This window comes from Musa acuminata, chromosome BXJ2-8 (genome assembly GCF_036884655.1).
Source record: "Musa acuminata AAA Group cultivar baxijiao chromosome BXJ2-8, Cavendish_Baxijiao_AAA, whole genome shotgun sequence".
NCBI lineage: Eukaryota > Viridiplantae > Streptophyta > Magnoliopsida > Zingiberales > Musaceae > Musa > Musa acuminata.
The window spans coordinates 52924246-52943128 of record NC_088345.1 but is presented as its reverse complement, the minus strand read 5'-3'; the positions used below and the strand labels follow the sequence as shown (position 1 = coordinate 52943128).

Below are 18883 nucleotides of genomic sequence, written 5' to 3'. Positions count from 1 at the left end.
GACGAAGGAGACGCAGCAAATGAAGTGATCCATGGAACACGACGGGGACAATGCTGGATCCTTGAGATCTTGGGATGGTTCCCCTGCCCCATGGTGGCTGTGGACAGCATGGCCCCCTAGTGTCTTCAAACCCTGTCCCTCTCCTTCCTTCCTCCGTCGTGGGTCATGATAATTAAACCTCTAATGGGAGAGAGAGAGAGAGAGAGAGATGGAGAATTAACTGTACTGTAGACTGTCGTTGTACTGTGCTTCATTTCATGATGATGCATTTATTGTGTATTCTGTTCATGTACTGCAGTCTTCAGCAATGTTTCTCTCGAGAAAGCCACTGTCTCCCTCCCGAGTGATGCAACTCATTGAGAGATGTGACTACATCTGAATCCATGACACTGTCATGCCTCTCCTTTTCCGAGAAGTGGAAGAGATATAAAAGCTTAGCTTGCAGATATGAGAGTTCATTTCACTTAATTTGACATTTCAGCAACCACAATCTCTGCAGTTCTACATTTAACATGTGGGTTGCTATCAGTTTGGCATTAGCATTCATTTGGCAATTGCCTTCTCAAGGAATGAGACTTCATGCCTCTCCCGAGAAGGTAGATCATTTGGTGGAGAACTGGGAAAGGATGTCATGTCTCAAAAGTCATGTAAGCTTTGGTTGGAAAAGAAAAGAGTAGTCTGCAACGAGGAAAGGCATACAGTGGTCAAAGATTTGCCGGAGTGTATGCTTCGGAAATCTTCATTCTGTATATGGCTGTGCCAAAGATTTCCTCATCATTTGCTGGCCCAGAGATGTCACACAAATTTCTGTTCTTTCAAGTGATGATGACATATACACAACATCTACCTTGGAAATAGATTGTGTGCCATGTCATAGTAACCGAGTTGTAGGTAAAACTCATATTTTAGATTTTGTTAGTTGAATTCAAGAGACTATTGCCTCAATCAATTAAATAAAAATATTAATAGAAACTAAAATCATTTTTTTCTTCTTTATTTAAATGTGATTTTACTCATGTAATATCGTTTTATTGTTCCAAAACTAGGGCATGTCTTACACCAGAAAAGCGGGTGGGTCCGTTCACGTTCGCCTCCTCCGACATAAAAGCAAGCAGTTGCCGTCCCTTCGGAATAACGCAGCGGTCACAGTAACCCCATTCGTAGGTCCCACACGGCTAAGCTAAAATCACAAGTCGTGGCAGCTCGTGATTGGTTAGACGGTGAATGAGCTTCCTTACGGCGAGTGCGGCGCGAGGTCGCAGGAACTACCGGTGTCATTTTCACACCCCAACAACGAGAGCCCACGCGAACACCCGAAGCCGGTTCTCTTTGGGCCCCACGACGACTTCCAATAGAAGACCCTTCTCTCTCTCCCTCTTCCCCGCCTCGTCTCTCGACGGGTTGGACTCGGCTTATCCTGTGCCGCCCGCGACGAGGAAACATTGAGAGCGATCGATCGATCGATCGATGGGGACGCCAACGAGATGAGTTCTTTTTACCCTTAACCTTCCCTCCTTCCTCCACGCGCTTCCAATTCTTCGGCCATTGATTCGTCCGTTGCGAGGGCTGGGCTTCGGACAACCCTAGATTCGCTGCATAGGGAGGGGCCGGTGGTCGAAGCGAGACAGGACCAGGAGGAGGTTTTTGGATCGTTCTCCAGGTAAGCTTCTCGACGTTCGATCTCAACCTGCCTCTCGCGATGGATGCTTTTTGTGGGGTATCGGTGGAGCTGTTTTTATCCTTTTTCCGGATTTCGACTGATGTAGGGATGAAAGTTTTGGCGCGGAGGTCGAATTATGGATTCCGATTCATTCCCTGTGCTTTTTTGCTTGTATTTGTGCTTCTGGCCGGGAAATCATTAGCAAGACTGCATCTTTTTCGTGATTTAGGGAAATTTCCGTAGGATTCAGGGATTGAGTTATAGGTTTGGTCGATGATGATTCCAATGAATTGGTGTTTCTACGTTTGGTGGTTTCGTTGTTTCCTCTTGTCATTTTGTTCGGAATCTTGGTCTATTCCTTCGGCTTTTCATTCGATCATTGGCTGGCAGGTAATTCGAAATTGGTGATTGAGAAAAGAGAGATGAAGCCGAGGAACAGGCCAGATGAAGAGGAGGCTGAATACTCCCCTTGGACCCCAAGAAACAGCTGGTCCATCGGGTTGATAAAGTTTGTCTCGTTTCTTGTCATTTTCATGGCGGGAATTATCATAGGCTTGTCATTAAGCGCACATTTCACGAGGTCCTTCAATTCACAGACCGATATCTTCTTTCCGAAGACAATGTACACCACCAACTGCTACAAGGCAAGCTTGAGCTTCAAGGGTTTCTTGAGTCCGGCACATTTGATGCATAGCATGTCAGACAAAGAGCTCTTCTGGAGGGTGTCCATGGCACCTAAGATGAAAGAGTATCCATTTGAGAGGGTGCCGAAGGTGGCTTTTATGTTCATGACCAGGGGGCCCTTGCCATTAGCAAGGCTGTGGGACAGGTTCTTCAAAGGCCATGAGGGGCTGTATTCAGTTTACGTGCACACAATCCCAGATTACAAACTCAACGCACCAGAAAGCTCAGCTTTCTATGGCCGGCAGATCCCCAGCGAGGTTACACATAATTCTATGTTCTTGTCTATACTTCTTGTACATTGTTGTTTTGTGTGAATGATTTAGATAGCAGACGTGATGCATCCCACTGTTAGTGCATACTTGGGAGATGATAGCTTCATATTCTTAATAGAACTTGCTGGTTGCTGGTCAATTTTAAGGCATTAATATTCTCGGAGTTCCTTGTCATGCTTTATTTCTGACATTACGGTTGACCCACTGATTAGATAGGGGATGACTGTGCCATGCTAGGTTCTTGCACATGTATTCTCGAAATGTTTACATATAGACTCTCAAGGGTTTTGTGTGAGATCCTCATTCTTTCATTTGTGGATATCCATAATTCTGATACAAAGTTCTCCGACATAGTATGATGAACTTATTCAAGTTTTACTTGCAAAAACTTAATCTGCTTGTACTCAACTGAGATTCTTTACTTTATCAGTTTATGAATCGATGGAATTCCTATATTTAATTATTTAAATAATAATTTTAAAATTAAAAATATTAAAAGGAATGAAATCGGAAGAGATCCTCAACAACAGTACAACTTGATGTCAATATTTTTTGCATAGTCAACGGAAGCATTTTTCAAATTGATGTGTTGTTTTCCTTGCTTCATATGTTGATAGCATGCTTATATATTTCTCTATGGTCTTCCTACAGGAGGTTTCATGGGGATCAGTGACACTAGTGGATGCAGAGAAGCGTCTCTTGGCTAATGCTTTGCTGGATTTCTCCAATGAACGCTTTATTCTTCTCTCTGAGAGCTGCATTCCTGTGTACAATTTCCCTACTGTCTATGAGTACCTCATAAACTCTGCTCACAGCTTCGTCGAATCCTATGATGAGAATTCACAACAAGGTCGTGGGCGTTATAGCCGTCACATGTTTCCCACAATCAAGCTCCACCAGTGGAGAAAAGGATCTGAGTGGTTTGAACTCAACCGCGAATTGGCTGTAAATGTAGTAGCAGACTACAAGTACTACTCCATTTTTAGTAAATACTGCAAGCCTTCATGCTATCCTGATGAGCACTATATACCGACTTTCTTAAACATGTTCCATGGGTCCCTAAATGCAAATCGAACCATCACCTGGGTTGATTGGTCAAGGGGAGGGCCCCATCCAGCAACATATGGTGCTCCAAATATTACACCTGATTTTATACAGTCCATTAGAAACAATGGAACATCATGTATGTATAACTCGAGGCCGACGTCTGTATGTTTCCTCTTTGCCAGGAAATTTGCTCCTAGTTCCTTGGATCCTCTACTCAACCTCACTTCAACAGTAATGGGATTCTGAAGTCTTTCTTCTACCTGTCTTTCTTCATACAGAATAGCTCAGAGAGGTGATTATTTTTTAGTTACTTCGTGACGTTTTGCTCCTTCTATGTATGGATTAGATATGGCAGCTATACTGGAAATATCGTTGAAGTTGAAATCTTGTCCCAGCTGTCCAAGTTGGACACTAACAATGAAAAAGGTGCCACCTATGCATCTTAAGTTTCCTTTTCAACATCCTCCTTCGGAGGGTGTCTACAATAGGTTAATGGGAGTGCATTTTAACTATTAAATCTTGTTAATGGTTTAAACAATAATGGTTTAAATCTTGCTACCTTGTACATTCAAAAGTTTATTTCGAAGCTGAGGTTTGAAAGGAATTTGCTTCAGTTGATCTCTCTAGCTTTTGGAAAAAAAATTTCTATCGTACATTGAAACATGTAATGTGATTAGCTAGAAGGTGATATGTTCTTTATGTTGACAGGTCTTCTTGAAATGGATTGGATGATAGTCTCTATGCTAAGGTATCTATTGAAGATGCTGAAAGCATATGTTCATATGCCTACTGAAACAGTTGCAACACTCTTCAAGTTGATCAGGGGCAGTTTGACTTCATCGATAGGCGATAATTGTGTATACAAATCTGCTTATGGAATCTTTTTTGTATATAGCCCTTTGTTGTTCTTTATCTTTATCTCTAATCAGTCAACCCTTTTATCATTCCTTGTTCTTTTATTCCTTATTGGCTTGTAAGCTTACTCTGTCAACAAGATTTCTTGATGGAACATGAAGAAAGAGGTCTGCCTTTGCCAACGACTTCAAGGAAATCCACATGGACCAGCTCAGTTGCTGTCCTTAATTATATGGGGAGAAGGCCTACTACTGTTGCCAGAAGTCATGATGAGGTTGACTAAAGATGGCCTTGCTTAAAGATGAACCGGCAAACAGAGTGTAGGATAATATTAACCTGGAAAAGTCAACGTTGTGATTTTTCATTACAATTTTGTACAGTTGAATAAAGCAGAAGTGTGAATGTAGTGTTGCAGGGTCAAGCAATGGACCGAGGAAAAGCAAGACAACATTTTTGTAGTATAAACTTTGGATTGAGGCTTCTTTTGGAATCATCACTAGAATGGAAGTACACATCTTACTTTCATGTCATAAATGTGAAAAAATATCAATATACATAGTCTTATATATTATACGAAGATGGAAACATTTTATGAAAGGAATTTAGAAAAAAAGAAGAAAAAAGGTTTAGTATGGCGAAGCAAAGGAGAAAAAGAAGCGGAGTAATACAGATATTTAGAATTTTTTATGATTTTAAACTCAAATTGGCAACTGAGGATCATATTTAGTAATAATTAACAAAATTATATCGAACGATGAAAGTGAGATGTGGAGGATCTAAGGATCAGAAGGAATCCTGCCAAAGAAGGCACCATCATAGAAAGAATCAAAGATGAGAATTTTCAGGAAGCCGTACCAACTGTAGCTCATCAAAGCACAGCAAATAATAATAATAATAATAATAACATCAAATTTTGCATGGTTTGGTCTGTGTACACATGATGTAGTTTCTACTCTATACATTCTTTAGAGAAAATACAAATATGTAAAATTCAGAAAAGAAAAAATGGCAAGTTTTAAGCTGATAGGTTATGAGCAATTAAACCATCTCATATATCCTAACAGAAGTAACATTTCTTTACACAGTATACTAGAGCAACCAAATACTCACCCACAAGTTGTGAGATGAAGAGTAGGGAAGACATGCAACTATGACAAATCAAATCTTTTCCAAAGTGACCTGGATCAAGACATCAATCCATCAGAGTAGAGAAGACAGCACAGAATACTGAAATAGTAGAAGCTTAGAACACAGTTTGCGGGACATTCAAGCATTTGGAATAATGCAGAAGCATTTAGATGAGTGATTCAAGTGTAGAGTAGCTAATACATAGTTGCTTGAAGACTATAACATAGACAAACTCATTCCTACAAAGTCACCCAATCCTAGTAGTTTTTTAAGTAGGAAAACCCATTGCAGGCCCTTCAATTCCCTCTGCCCCAATACTCATTTGTATATTTGGAATAACACAGAAGCATTTAGATGAGTGATTCATGTGTAGAGTAGCTAATACATGGTTGCTTGAAGACTATAACAGAGACAAACTCAATCCTACAAAGTCACCCAATCCTAGTAGTTTTTTTCAAGTAGGAAAATCCATTGCAGGCCCTTCAATTCCCTCTGCCCTAATACTCATTTTGTATATTTGGTGGATGTGGAATGTTAGCTGTCATGAGAGTTGCATAACAGAGTCCTTGTTCCCCCAGTATCTGCACATTAAACAATACATGCATTTACATTGTTGTCACTTTTTCATGCTAAAGATTCATTATTGTATCACTTTCTGCATAACAAATTAGCAATGCAGAGCCGAAGGTCAAAATTTTTACGATCTTCTGATCCTATCTATAAGCAAATTATTGAAAGGATAGATTTGAAGGCTAGCTTATTCAAGATGACATGTAACGCATGTCCTCAAAATATGAGGTTAATTAGTGGTAAAGTTGAGGTTTATGTCGGTTAGACAGATTATTACTGAAGTCTTAAACTAAAGCTATTACAGAAGTTGCTACCTTAATCTTCAGGGACTGGACCTGTTGAAACATGATTTGCATTTTTTTCAATGAAGACAGATTCAATTTTATGCTTGGTAAGTATAATTAAAATTTTACTAAGGAATAGGTGATTCTTCTAACCTTTGCATCATGGATATGACACATTCATGTTGAGATGCCTTTCCAAGATATATGCATTTCATCCGGTTTCATACATTCAGCAGTTCCCCTCCAATGTATCTGTCATAAAACATATCCTTCAATTATAGATGCAAAATGTCATGGCGACTATGTACATATTTTTAGATTAATTGATATGCTTACAGATAGCTTCTTTGAGAGGCAAAAAAAAAATCAGAAATATGTATTGGAAGCATGCATAAAGAAGAAAAGAAATACAACATTCAGATGAAGATAATAATTCTGTAGGGACTCATCATCAAACACTACAAGTACAGGGAGACCAAACTCTGTTTCATTAAATGGAAATCTAGCTGTCACTCTTCTGTTAACCATGAACTGCATTATATGTGCCTGTATGAATAATACATTGATTGTCCTTGAGCAAAAAAAGAAATAATCCTTTTTATAAGAAACAAGAACTTGGCTGACAATCTGCACAACTCAAAGTACTCGTAAAAGAGAATATTAATAATGCAGTTCTTATTTTGACACACATACGAGATAAATATTGTTCTATTCAATTGCGCAAAATGAACCTTGATGATTTCTGTATGACAGTTCAAAGGGAAAAGAAAAGAAAAACTCAAGCTAATGCATGGTGAACTTATCAAACTAACTGAATACTCTCAATGCAGAAACTGAATTTGTGGGTAATGATAATTACCTGGACTGTCAGTATAATAAATTAGATAGGAACACAGTTCTGAAAAAAGATAGAAAATGTAGTTAATGATTCCAAGACATTAATTTGTATATCCTTTCTTTTAGAGAATAGTAAAAACGAATTATTTGCAAATGATCACAGCCTTTTCGGATGTGTTCTAGATTTGTATAGCAATACAAGTATATTTATAAATAACAACATAGAAATGTACCTGTATATGATGTGTACCGATGCATCTGACTTTGTAATTACCTTGTCACTCTTGTGTAGAAGAAGAATCTCATGCTTCAACTTGAATATCTCTTGTAATTGAGGTTCCTGGTGAAATGAAGACAAAGTCAAACCATTAGAACTGAAGCCATAACCTCAAAGCAGTTCTATGGTTCTCTCTTTGTGATGACAGACAGTCATAAGAAGCAAAAGATATCTGCTATCTATGTTGCTAATTGATGAAGATGGAACATATAGCTTATGTATTTCAAAGAGCCTTGCTGTTTATGACACAATTGAATCATTGTCTATAAATCATATTTAACATGCTATCAATTACCCAAAGAGTCAGTTTGTCTCACCACCTGCAGTTGGATGAACTTCTCAAGTACACCACCTTGTACCTCCCAATCAAACCTTCCATTGTCCTTGAATGATTGTGAAACATGTCATCAATGTTGTGAATAGATTAAGTGCCCGGATGTGGCTAGTTCATAGATTTGACCCTGCTTTGAGAAGATGACGACGCCGATATCAGCATCACACAACACTAACGATTCCTTGGCTTTCTTGAGCAGGTTCGTCAGTTGGACTGGGTACCCTATCCTCTTCAGCTGCACCTTGTTGCAAGCCGTGGTTTTGGCTAGCTCCGAGGTTGGTGCTGTTCCTCTCTTTGAGCTATGTGGGGCAATATATCAAGCGCTTTGAATGCATAAGTCAAGGGCCTTTGGGCTCATCAGCGCAAGGTGTTTCTCTCCTTCTGATGCATCATGTGGATCCTAGTGTTTGCTTTGTGACCGTCTTCTTCCGATGAGAAGGCCAGAAAGCTTTGATATCGTTGTCGTCGCATCTCGTCCTTACTCCCTCTCTCGTGCTTGCAGGTGTGGAATCTGCTCGACAATTGGGGATTCTGCATCCTCCATCTTCATATATTAAAAATTCACACTCGATCACACGAATCTTCCACCTTTACAAAGCATCTAAAATTCCTCGCGATGTGCGCAGAATGAGATAATCTGTGACGGTGAATGATTGGAGTTGATCAGTTCGATTTCCTTTTACGAAACTGTTCCTCCGATATTAATGGCTGAGCCATTTTACCAAAAAAATATTATCTTTAATTACGATTAATGGCCAATAATAAATTGGGCACATCATTACCATTTCGGAAGCAAATAAATTGTTGACCTCCGAAATATCCAGTCAACGGCTCACCATCATGAGAGAAGCCACAGATGGACGGCTGTGATGCAGAGGAGAAGCCTCGTGTGGTTCCACGCACAGCCAGCACAGCAGCAGAGAGAGTTGCGAACGCCGACAGCGTATCTGACACACAGATCTGTAAAAAAGGGGGTGCAGGAAGCCTCTCAATCATTCCAAGTGGTATATATACTGCAAGACAAGGAATCCGAGGCTCTCTTTTGGGCCTCTCTCTCTCTCTCTCTCTCATCATCTGCCCTGTGTCTCTGGCTGTAAGCCCGGGAAGGGAGAGAAGAGCAGCAGCCTACCCTCTGCCAACCCCGCCCAGCCTGTCGTTCTTCTCCTGATTGCCACCCCCCTCGATCTTGGTTGTGCGGGTGGAAGCTCGGGGAGTCGACTATGGATGAGAGAATACCATCTCCTGCTTACTTCCAGTACTCTCCTTCCGGTGTGCACTCATCGCCTTCCCCCCACCACTCCATCAGGTCTCCTGCGTCTTCCGATAGAGAGAGGTCAGCAACTCCTCCTCCCTGCTGCGTTCCGTTTGACTAGTGTCATGTGGGGAGTGGTCCTGTGGTTCTTGATTCAGCTGGGGATCTGTGGAGTGCTGTTCATGAGTTGACTCTTGGTTGGTTGACCTGGATCTTGCTATGGAATTGGGTGTTGCTAACTTCGGCACATAATCTTCCTTCTTCTAACTGGACTTAGATGTAATTGATGGATCTTTTTTTTTCTTTACCTTTAATTTTCTTTCTGAGTTGGGGCTTTTGGCGATCTCGTTTGCTCGAGTGCTCAACCGAGAACTCGCTGCAGAATAGATCTTCTTTACTTGAACTTGTATGGCCTTTACATGTATGTGACGAATCATCTACTCGAGGCGGAAAACAGGTTTGCTTCAGGATTTGCAGTGTCTTGCAATTCCATGTTTGCGCACTGTATGATTGTCAAACATAATTCTTTTGTCCTGCATGATATTGAGTGAATTCAAGAACCAATCCTGGCCATCCTTCAATGGTAGTTCTCGTTGAATACTAATCGTTGTCTACTTTACTTGCGGCCGTGTGTACAACTATCAAATTGTATCGGTTAGTACTGATGGCAAGTTGGCAACTACTAGAACACAAGTTCTCTTGATCGTGATTCAATTGAAACATGGTTCTTGTGGTTCCATGTTTCACATACTAAGCTTTTACTCTGCATGTATCCTAAACCAATGTGTCAACTTCAAATTTGTAACATCCTCTACTGGTTCAGATGTGATTTGCTATTTGACCTTTCCAATGCTTACTATAATAAGAGAATAATTGTTGTTTCTGCAGATATTTGGCCGAATTATTGGCTGAGAGGCAGAAATTGGGGCCATTCATGCAAGTACTTCCATTTTGCAACAGGCTTTTAAACCAAGGTATGCGATCATATGACTCTGCTGTTTATTATATCCATTAATCGGGTTGACATATTGTGTTTTGGTAAGTGTTTCCTTTGATTTTTCTTAATGAGCTGATCATATAATTTATGAAATTATTTGATGATGCAACTGTAAGTGACTATGACATTTTTGCATAATTTGCTTTGGGCATTTAAGTAACATGCAGCCTTTTTATTTAATAATTTGGTTTCATAACTGCACTGTCTTTACCAGTGTTCAATGTATCTTGTTTTTGGAACGATTGGGTGTACTGATCTGCATCAGCTCTTGAATCTTGTTGAGACCCTAATTTAGACAAAATAAAGTATTCAACTTTTAGTAGTGGACAATGATTTGGTACTTGATGCTTCTAATGATGATCGGATATGGTCTTGTTCTCTGATTACTGAAATTGGGGGACTTGCTGTGTTGACCTTGTGCATAAACCCCTAACCCTTTTTTTCTGGTTTCCTCATTTGATCTTAGATGACCTTGTGCTGGTAAATAAGTTTCAATATAGTTCATGCTATCTTCTTCATGTGCTACATGATTAAAAGTGTTACTTCCAGAATGTCTTTGACCTTGATGCATGAGTTACTATTGATGTTGCAGAAATTATGCGGGCTTCTGGTTTAGCACCTAACCAAGCATTTGTCGATCCTGAGAGAATTGAGCATGGCTCTCCATTAAGATTAGCTGGACACCCATCAAATGGTGGACCAATGGATCTGGAGGGTTGGTCGGGCATGCAGGCTGAGGTGACACCACTTTACCTTTCTATAAAGTATTGTTTTGATTTAGCATTTAAGTCTCAAATTCCATAATGCAACCCTCATTATTAGTTTATCTAGCATGACATGGAGCCTTTACGCTTTTTTTTTTCTTCCTTTGTTCTTAAATTCATTATTTGTGAGTTCTGATCTAAAGGCTGCATACATTGATCCTCCTCGCATTAGCTGGAGCCTCGTGCACTGGGTTACATGACTTGGTTTGGGGAGCATTAGAAAGTCAACTAGAAAGTCTTAGTATGATTCAGGAACTGATTTAAGTAGCAACCAATAGACAAGATTTTGGCTGCATAAATTCTTACATAAAAGCAGCCTGTAAGAGATTTAGAGATCTGAGGAATGCTGAAACCTTTGGGATCGGTGGCAAGATTGTATCCATATCTTCATCAATCAGATAATCATCATAATTTTTTGAGTTCTTTTTGTATTTCCTAATAATATTCTCTAGATAATTAAACTCGGGTAGGAATATGTTTTAAGATTTCAGAATGATTGTTGAGCTTTCTATCCTAAAGAGTAGTCGTAGATTTTGTGACTATGATAAGGTAGTGTTTTGTGATGCCAGATTTAAATCAATATATCTGTTTAGTTCAGAGTGAAAGTTTGTTATAAGTGCAATAAATAATATTATGATTACTGGGAAACAGAATTGTTAGAGTTTCTAACCTATTATAACTAATTTCTTCTCTTTCTTATGATAGATTTTAGCAAATATTTTTTGTTTAATGCTTGAATTGTGTATATGGATTTTATCACTCCATGAAGTTGGATCCAGTAGTTCTTGGAATTCAGAAAAAGAATCTCAAATTAAGGAGTGAAAGAAGAAAAGGATTATTCCTCGTAGTAATACTGCAGAACGATTAGTGTGACTTAGTAGCAAGTTAGAAGGAGAAATGAATAAAGTAGATTCAGCTTAACATTTGTGAGGTCCTTTTATCTGTCTATGAACCCATTAATTGTCACACAAAAGCTGGATCTCGTACTCATCAATCCTTGCTTCTACCGTTGTCATAGTAGTTAGACATATTTTTGAATCCAACTCGTGCACAGAGTGTGATGCATGTCCATTTCATGGCGTGTATCTGACTCATGAAATGTATCTAATATAATTTTGTCATTCTAATAGAATTCCAAGGAGCACTGCTAATGGTGTATCTTGGCAGTGTTTTTGCATCTTGTTTATTGATTATGATAATTTCAGGTAAATTCCAGCTTTTTAAGCTTCATTACATTTAGTGGATATCCACCCTTGGGTCCACCCAAGATTGATACTTTTCTACTCTTTGAATCTTGAGACATTATTCTCTCCCTCCTCAAGATCTTGGTTGGACACATCAGCAGGAGTAACAACTCTTTGGCTCACAATTTAGCCAATTTTGGTAGACAGATTAGTTCTTTTTTTTGGAGAGGTGACCCGCCTCTAATATTTTGTATGGTAACATTTTGAATTAATGCATCTCTTTACTTTAAAAAAAAAAAATCTTGGTCAGATCAATTTTGATCTAATCCTCCGAACCAACTGAATTAGTTATAAAGAATAATTTCCACAAGTTTTAACCCTTGCCTCCTGTAAGCTAAAAACTTCCTTTACTAACATATCACCAGCCCAAAATAGGCTGATTAGAAGAGAAAAGGCAAGCGGTTGGTTTAGAAGTGATCACAGATATCCTCATTTGGACATTCGTTAGAATATGACACCTCATGTGTTAAGTTGTTCAACGATCACATTTTCAAGGGTTTTTGTCAACCTGATGGGATTATATATTTATACATATATACATTGTATTTTTTATCCTTCTTATTATTAAGATGAGCTGTTGAGACACATACTTCCCCAAAAATCTGATTCCATGATTTTTGCTTAGTCAAAATGTATCCATCAATAACCGCATTTATGATGCACTATGAATCAGTAAGTGAGGAAATAAATTTGACTTTCTGTCACTATGTTGGAATACATCAACCTATTTTTACCAATTAATTCTGAGGAAAGCTAAGTAGAATGTTTCTGTTACTAGAATGTAATTTTATAAGATTGTTTTATTATTATCTGGGGTTGTTATTTAAATGATATTTAAATATTTACTAATAGATTATGTTAATGCAACTTTTGTATGCAGGAAAATGGATACTTCCACAGAATGGGGGCCATTCAAACGTCAACTGCAGGCTGGAATGGAATTCCTGGAGTCGGTACCAGCTCCATCGTGAAGAAAGTCATAAGGCTAGATGTTCCCGTTGACAAGTATCCAAATGTATGTAAACTGTATCGACGTTTTCAGTTTAATATTTGGAACATGGATTTGGACTAATCTGTTTGCATTTTTTTTACTTAGTTTAATTTTGTTGGCCGTTTATTGGGACCTAGAGGAAACTCCTTGAAAAGAGTTGAAGCTACAACTCAGTGCAGAGTTTACATACGGGGAAGGGGTTCAGTGAAGGATTCTGTGAAGGTAGGGCACCAAGTGCTCTTTTAGATTATAGACCATAACTTACAAATAAATATTACATTTTAATCTTCCTTATAGATGACATCTAATCTTCTGTTGAACCTTCTCTACTTAGAAGTGTGATCTACAGCCAACTGCTTATAAATGGGGTATGGCTTGATTAGTGATTATGATGAAATTTTGACTCTTGTAAATTCAGTGCCAAAGAAAAAAAGGGCCTCTTGCTTATAAATTTCTTCTAGACATCTCTCCTTTTTATATTTATCTAATTATGACAGTATCATGTACTGTTTTATATAATACGTTGGTTGTCTCAATCAGAAAATGATTTTTTCCTGTAGGTATCTATCATTGGTGAACAATTGTATATTGTGAACAAGTCAACAAATGTGGATAAACATGATCTAGTATTGATATTTTATGTCGCTTATCGAACTTATGGCTTTCGAGGAAGCAGTAAAGTATGCCGCTAGAGAAAATATCAAAGTAGGGTCGTTGGACTATGTAATAGGCAAAGTTTGCTCTCTGCTGTTTCCGTTGGACCCTGAACAAAGTCATCATATTCATTTTACGACATACAGATCTTCTTGAACTTCCCAATGATGTTTTGTCCATTTCTCATTGCCTTTCCACCTCCCTTTCATTGGGCGACCATAAAAAATTCTAAAGCCATCCACTTTCGTGGTATTTCTGTGCATAAATATTTTGTCCTTTGGCATTGCAGATCTGTGTTCTTCTTTAGTTGTAATCTTCCAAGCACATACCAAACTTAGTTTGTTCTATTGTTCTGGTGCAAGTGACTTCTTGTTGTTATTTTTGCTAGTCATAGGTGCCCAGCAAGCCAATCACGTGAGTGATGGCACGTGTGACTTGATACAGAATCTTTTTGCTTATTATATTTTGGCGTATATCACTTTATAACTATTGCATAAATGCATACATATATTGTGATGTCCTTGGATTTGTGCAATGGGAATTGGATCGTGATGAGATCACGATAATGAGATTGATTCACCTTTAAACACATATCCTAAATGATCCCGGTCATAGGTTACTCGAGAGGGACATCGTGATAACCGGATAGACTGGTGTACTGTATACCCGTCCATATGATGGATGCAGCTGGTCTCATAGCTGCTCGTGTAGGGACACTAGGGATACAGTACAGGTGCTCATTGGAGAATGAGTTCACTGATTAATCCGCTTACGGAATGCTGGATGGTTGATGATGCCTTATTGTCAGACAGCGATTCCGTAGTCCTAGTGGTGTATCTGGTCCTTAGACTTGAGACACCAAGGATGTCCTGTATGAGTGCTCCACTCTTTGATACCAGACTTATAGGTTTGGCTGTTCCCAGATCTAGTACAGCTGGTCATTGGGAGTGGTAGTCGACCTTACGAGGGCTATTGAGTGTCGATAGAGGATCATCCACTCTCGGCGTCATGAGAAGAATATCTCATGTGTTCTTGCTCAGACAAATCCCTGGCCAGGGTCATTCGGGTTGAGAGAGAAAGAGTTCTCCGGGAGAATCCGATTAGAGCGAGACTCGAGTAGAAACCGTATGGGTCTGACAACACCATGCTCGATATACGGTCTCTGGGATATTAGATGGATGAGGGACTATAGGTACATGGTAACTGAGGACAGACAGGTCCAATGGATTGGATTCCCCTGTATCGTCTGGGGACAACGGCGTAGTGGCCTAGTACGTCCGTAGTCGATGAGTCGAGTGAATTATTACAGAGATAATAATTCACTGAGTTAGAAGGAGTTCTGACAGGTATGACTCACGGCCAGCTCGATATTGGGCCTAGAGGGTCACACACATATGGTAGGCATTGCGATGAGTAGAGGTTCGGATATGAGATATCCGACGGAGCCCTTGTCTTATTGGATGCAGATCCAATACCCACTAGGGAAGGACCCATTAGGGTTTGACACGGGATCTCTATAAATAGGAGGGATTCACAGCCTCATAGGCTAGAGTCTTTGCTTGCCTTTCCTATTCTCCTCTCCCTCTCCACCTCAGAGTAGGCCTGGAGTTTTGAGTAGCGTCGTCGCAACCCTGCTGTGTGGATCACCGCTAGAGAGGAGGACGCTTGACCTCCTTCACCCTCTCCTAAGGATCTGCAAGGAAACAGGGATATACGATCTCCCTAGGTAACACAATCTCTATACGCAGTTTTGTGTTTTGCGGATTTTTGCGCACCAATCTTCGCACGACGACGAACATCTTTTTGGGAATCGGGGATTTTTGTTTTCTTGTTCTTCCGCTGCGTATATGATGTCGCCCCCAATGATTTCCCAACAATTTTTTCTTCAGTCTATGCTGCATTGGATTTTACATTACTCCAGCTTTTGTTGGAGTCTCTATTACAAGTGATAATCATGGTACCTATTCCTGGTCCTGTGTTTCATTAAACAGCAAAAAATTACATAATTTCTTCCTAATGGTTCTGATCTCTCTTGCAATCAAAAGTTCAGCCATCTAAAAGTTTCACCGAATACTATTCTTTATTTTTTATCAAGGATTGAAATACCGTACTATACCGGTATTTCGAGGTTGTCTCGGTACGGTACGGTACCATATATCGAGCGGTATGCCACGATGTACCGAGCGGTACACCTAATTTAGGAGTAAAACCCTCCAAAAATCCCTGAAAAAAAAAAAAATTACGATAGGATTTTTAAGTTAGAAATAAATATAGTAATAGCATAAATTTAACAAAATCAATATAAATTAGGTAAGAATAGTATCACATATCTTTTTCGGGCTTTGAGGAATAATCATGTGCAAAGTTCATATTTCAGTCCATTACGAATTGTCCTTATGTAAATATTAAAATATCTATAGAAAACTCATTTGAATTGTTAGACTATTTTATTATAATATAAACTCTAAAATTCAAATGAATTAAATAATCACATATGCTGATATACCTGATTGCTGATTCTATCACCAAAACGAACGACGGACCTCCACGGGTGGTGGATCGGAGTCCTCAATCCTATACATCTGCATATCAATATGATGTGTTTGTTGGACCCAATCATGAAATTGATCCCACGACATAGTGTATTGATACATCGTATGTCATTGATGTATCAATGTGGTGATGATCGTAGGTTGATCGTCATGAATCATACTTGTCCGAGGCAGCTCCTGAGGCATATATTGGTGAATGTCAGAGCTTCTACTTTCGCTACTGATCTACTGCTCCGTATCATACTATTGCTCAGAGAAGGATGACCAACTATCATTGTACTGTTGTTGCTCATATGATTCTCTGTAAAATAGAGTGAAATAGGGGAGAAGAAGGGTTTAAAAACATACGAGAAAGGGCTTCAACAGTCAATTTGACCGTTGGAGCACTGTTACCAAGCTGTAACGGTCGATTTTGACCGTTACCACCCGATATGACCCCGTATCGTCCGATACGGTCGCTTTTAAGTGTTCCGCCCGGTAACAGGCGGTCCACGTACCGGTAAGCTGTCGGACCGGTATTTACTGCCCGTACTGGGCGGTATCATTCGAAACTGAATACCCTGTTTTATATCATGCATCACATTTAGCTATATTGTTGTTATCTTTAAAGCTCTGCAAGAGCTTCATTCCTCAGTTACATGGAGGCTTCAGGAGACTGTGTTTAACCAAATCTAGCAATTTTTTAGTTGCTTGGGATTTGGTTAGGATCCGAAGATTCTGAACTAACAACTCTAGGTTTGAATGCTTTATGTGTGAAGATACTGCTTTATTGGTGTAGCCAATTTTTATGTCCTGTCATCACATAACCTACCATCATCTAGTATAAATACTATTTAGTTCCTTAACTGACTATGTCTTTCTTCTTGGATATCTATAGACCATCTTGGAACACAAAGATTAATGGCATAACCATGAACACTTATTGCACCAAACAGATGCATATTCGCATAAATTTTGTACATACAAAGGAAAACCTTGTTATTTAATAGTTATCTCTGGCTGTCCTTGCCAACCTAGGGTCATGTTGGAAGTTCTCAGTGACCATTTAAGGGTAAGCTACAGTTAGGAGATATCTTTTCTTTGTGCAATATATAAAATGGTGAGACTTTGAGGAATAGAAATACATGGATATTTTCTCATGGTTACTTTAGCATCATGGTTATCTGTCTGTCACTCTAATCTGTTGCAACTTATGAATCATTTGTTTCGTTTCCAGAGTTATGTAGTCATGAGCTCCTGATGCCACTTTCCATGCTAATGGAGGTCTAAGATTGTCTTTTCCTTATATTCTACTGATATTTTCTGATGTAACCAGTGACTTTATGACCGTCTGAGGAAACCAAGTCTTCGTATGGTCTTGTCTTCCTTTCTTCAGATTTACCTGGAGTAGAATTTTAGTTGTTCTTTATGGTTGCCATGTATACTGGTGCATGATGCATACAATGCATGAAATTTCTGAAGAAATGGTTTGTTTTTTGATGCTCTTACATTATATCAGGACTCTTGTGCCAGATTCTTTTCGAATGGCATTAATCTTGTACATCAAAATAACTTTTATTCTAAGCATCACTTCCAGAAGTTGTAATGGATATTTATTCTAAGCTGGGCAATATATCCTTATCTGTTGATTCCAAAATCTTGAATTTTCTGTAGGAAGACAAACTAAGAGATAAACCCGGATACGAGCACCTGAATGAGCCATTACATGTCCTGGTCGAGGCAGAGTTTACAGCAGACATCATCGATGCTCGTTTAAATCAAGCTGTGGCAATATTGGAAGATCTTTTACAGCCAGTGGTACAAATCAAAACCTTTGTGTTGTGCATGCAAAATTCACTTGCAATCAATTGTTTGTAATGTCGGTTAGTTATGTTTAACATATAATGCCCCAGGACGAATCCGTGGACTACTACAAGAAGCAACAGCTAAGGGAATTAGCCATTCTGAACGGCACTTTGCGGGAAGAGAGCCCTCAGTTGAGCCCGAGCCTATCCCCATTCAACAGCACGGGTATGAAACGGGCAAAAACAGGTCGATGACTCAAGATTCTGGTGCTTAATCCAACCTCAACTCATGGTCTCATTGCCAATATTCATGGCCTACTAATCATTCTTGTTGCGATCATCGAAAACGGCCAGACACCCACCCTAAGGCTCAGCTTGGTTATATCCTTTTGATACAAACATATCGTGTGAAGGTTCCTCGTTAGTTGTTTATCGATGTACTCTGAATCTGTTTGATTATTTATTCTTTTTTCTCCCTTTACCCTTGAATGGTAAACTTACCATCGATGACTTATAGTGTGATTTTGCCGTAGAAATTGATGTGTTATTGTTAGTATGTAACCTTGTACTGATGGATTCTTGGCAGTTGATGTAATTGAATGATTCAGTTGTTTCTTGTACCTAAGTTTGGATCCATTTTCATTTTTAGGTTGCATTTTTAGATCATAGCATATGATATGACATTGTTGAGCACAAG

General features: G+C 39.2%; 2 protein-coding genes and 1 long non-coding RNA gene across 5 annotated transcripts; 2 read left to right on the top strand and 1 right to left on the bottom strand.

The window, feature by feature from the left end:
* Window positions 1-1373: 1373 nt before the first annotated feature.
* On the top strand, window positions 1374-4276 carry LOC135581420 (glycosyltransferase BC10-like). Its single transcript, XM_065123065.1, has 3 exons — window positions 1374-1660; window positions 2051-2601; window positions 3268-4276. The coding sequence occupies exons 2-3, from the start codon at window positions 2083-2085 to the stop codon at window positions 3907-3909; spliced, it is 1161 nt and encodes a 386-aa protein (XP_064979137.1). The 5' UTR covers window positions 1374-1660; window positions 2051-2082; the 3' UTR covers window positions 3910-4276.
* A 1126-nt stretch (window positions 4277-5402) lies between these two features.
* Window positions 5403-8882, bottom strand: LOC108953617 (uncharacterized). Of its 2 annotated transcripts, none has more exons than XR_001979403.2 (3): window positions 7932-8668; window positions 6654-7677; window positions 5403-5697 (listed from the first exon to the last, which is right to left on the bottom strand). It is a non-coding gene; the product is annotated as an uncharacterized LOC108953617 (long non-coding RNA). The 2 variants fall into 2 exon arrangements; XR_010489670.1 differs by adding an exon at window positions 8731-8882 and having other exon boundaries at window positions 5406-5697; window positions 6654-8585.
* A 108-nt stretch (window positions 8883-8990) lies between these two features.
* LOC135581414 (KH domain-containing protein At1g09660/At1g09670-like) lies at window positions 8991-18806 on the top strand. 2 transcript variants are annotated; one of them, XM_065123063.1, is made up of 7 exons: window positions 8991-9281; window positions 10089-10174; window positions 10790-10935; window positions 13086-13220; window positions 13302-13418; window positions 18056-18199; window positions 18295-18806. In XM_065123063.1, exons 1-7 carry the CDS (start codon window positions 9169-9171, stop codon window positions 18439-18441), a joined length of 888 nt encoding a protein of 295 aa, XP_064979135.1. In that variant the 5' UTR covers window positions 8991-9168; the 3' UTR covers window positions 18442-18806. The 2 variants fall into 2 exon arrangements, with proteins under 2 accessions (XP_064979135.1, XP_064979136.1); XM_065123064.1 differs by lacking the exon at window positions 13302-13418 and having other exon boundaries at window positions 9005-9281.
* Window positions 18807-18883: the final 77 nt, after the last annotated feature.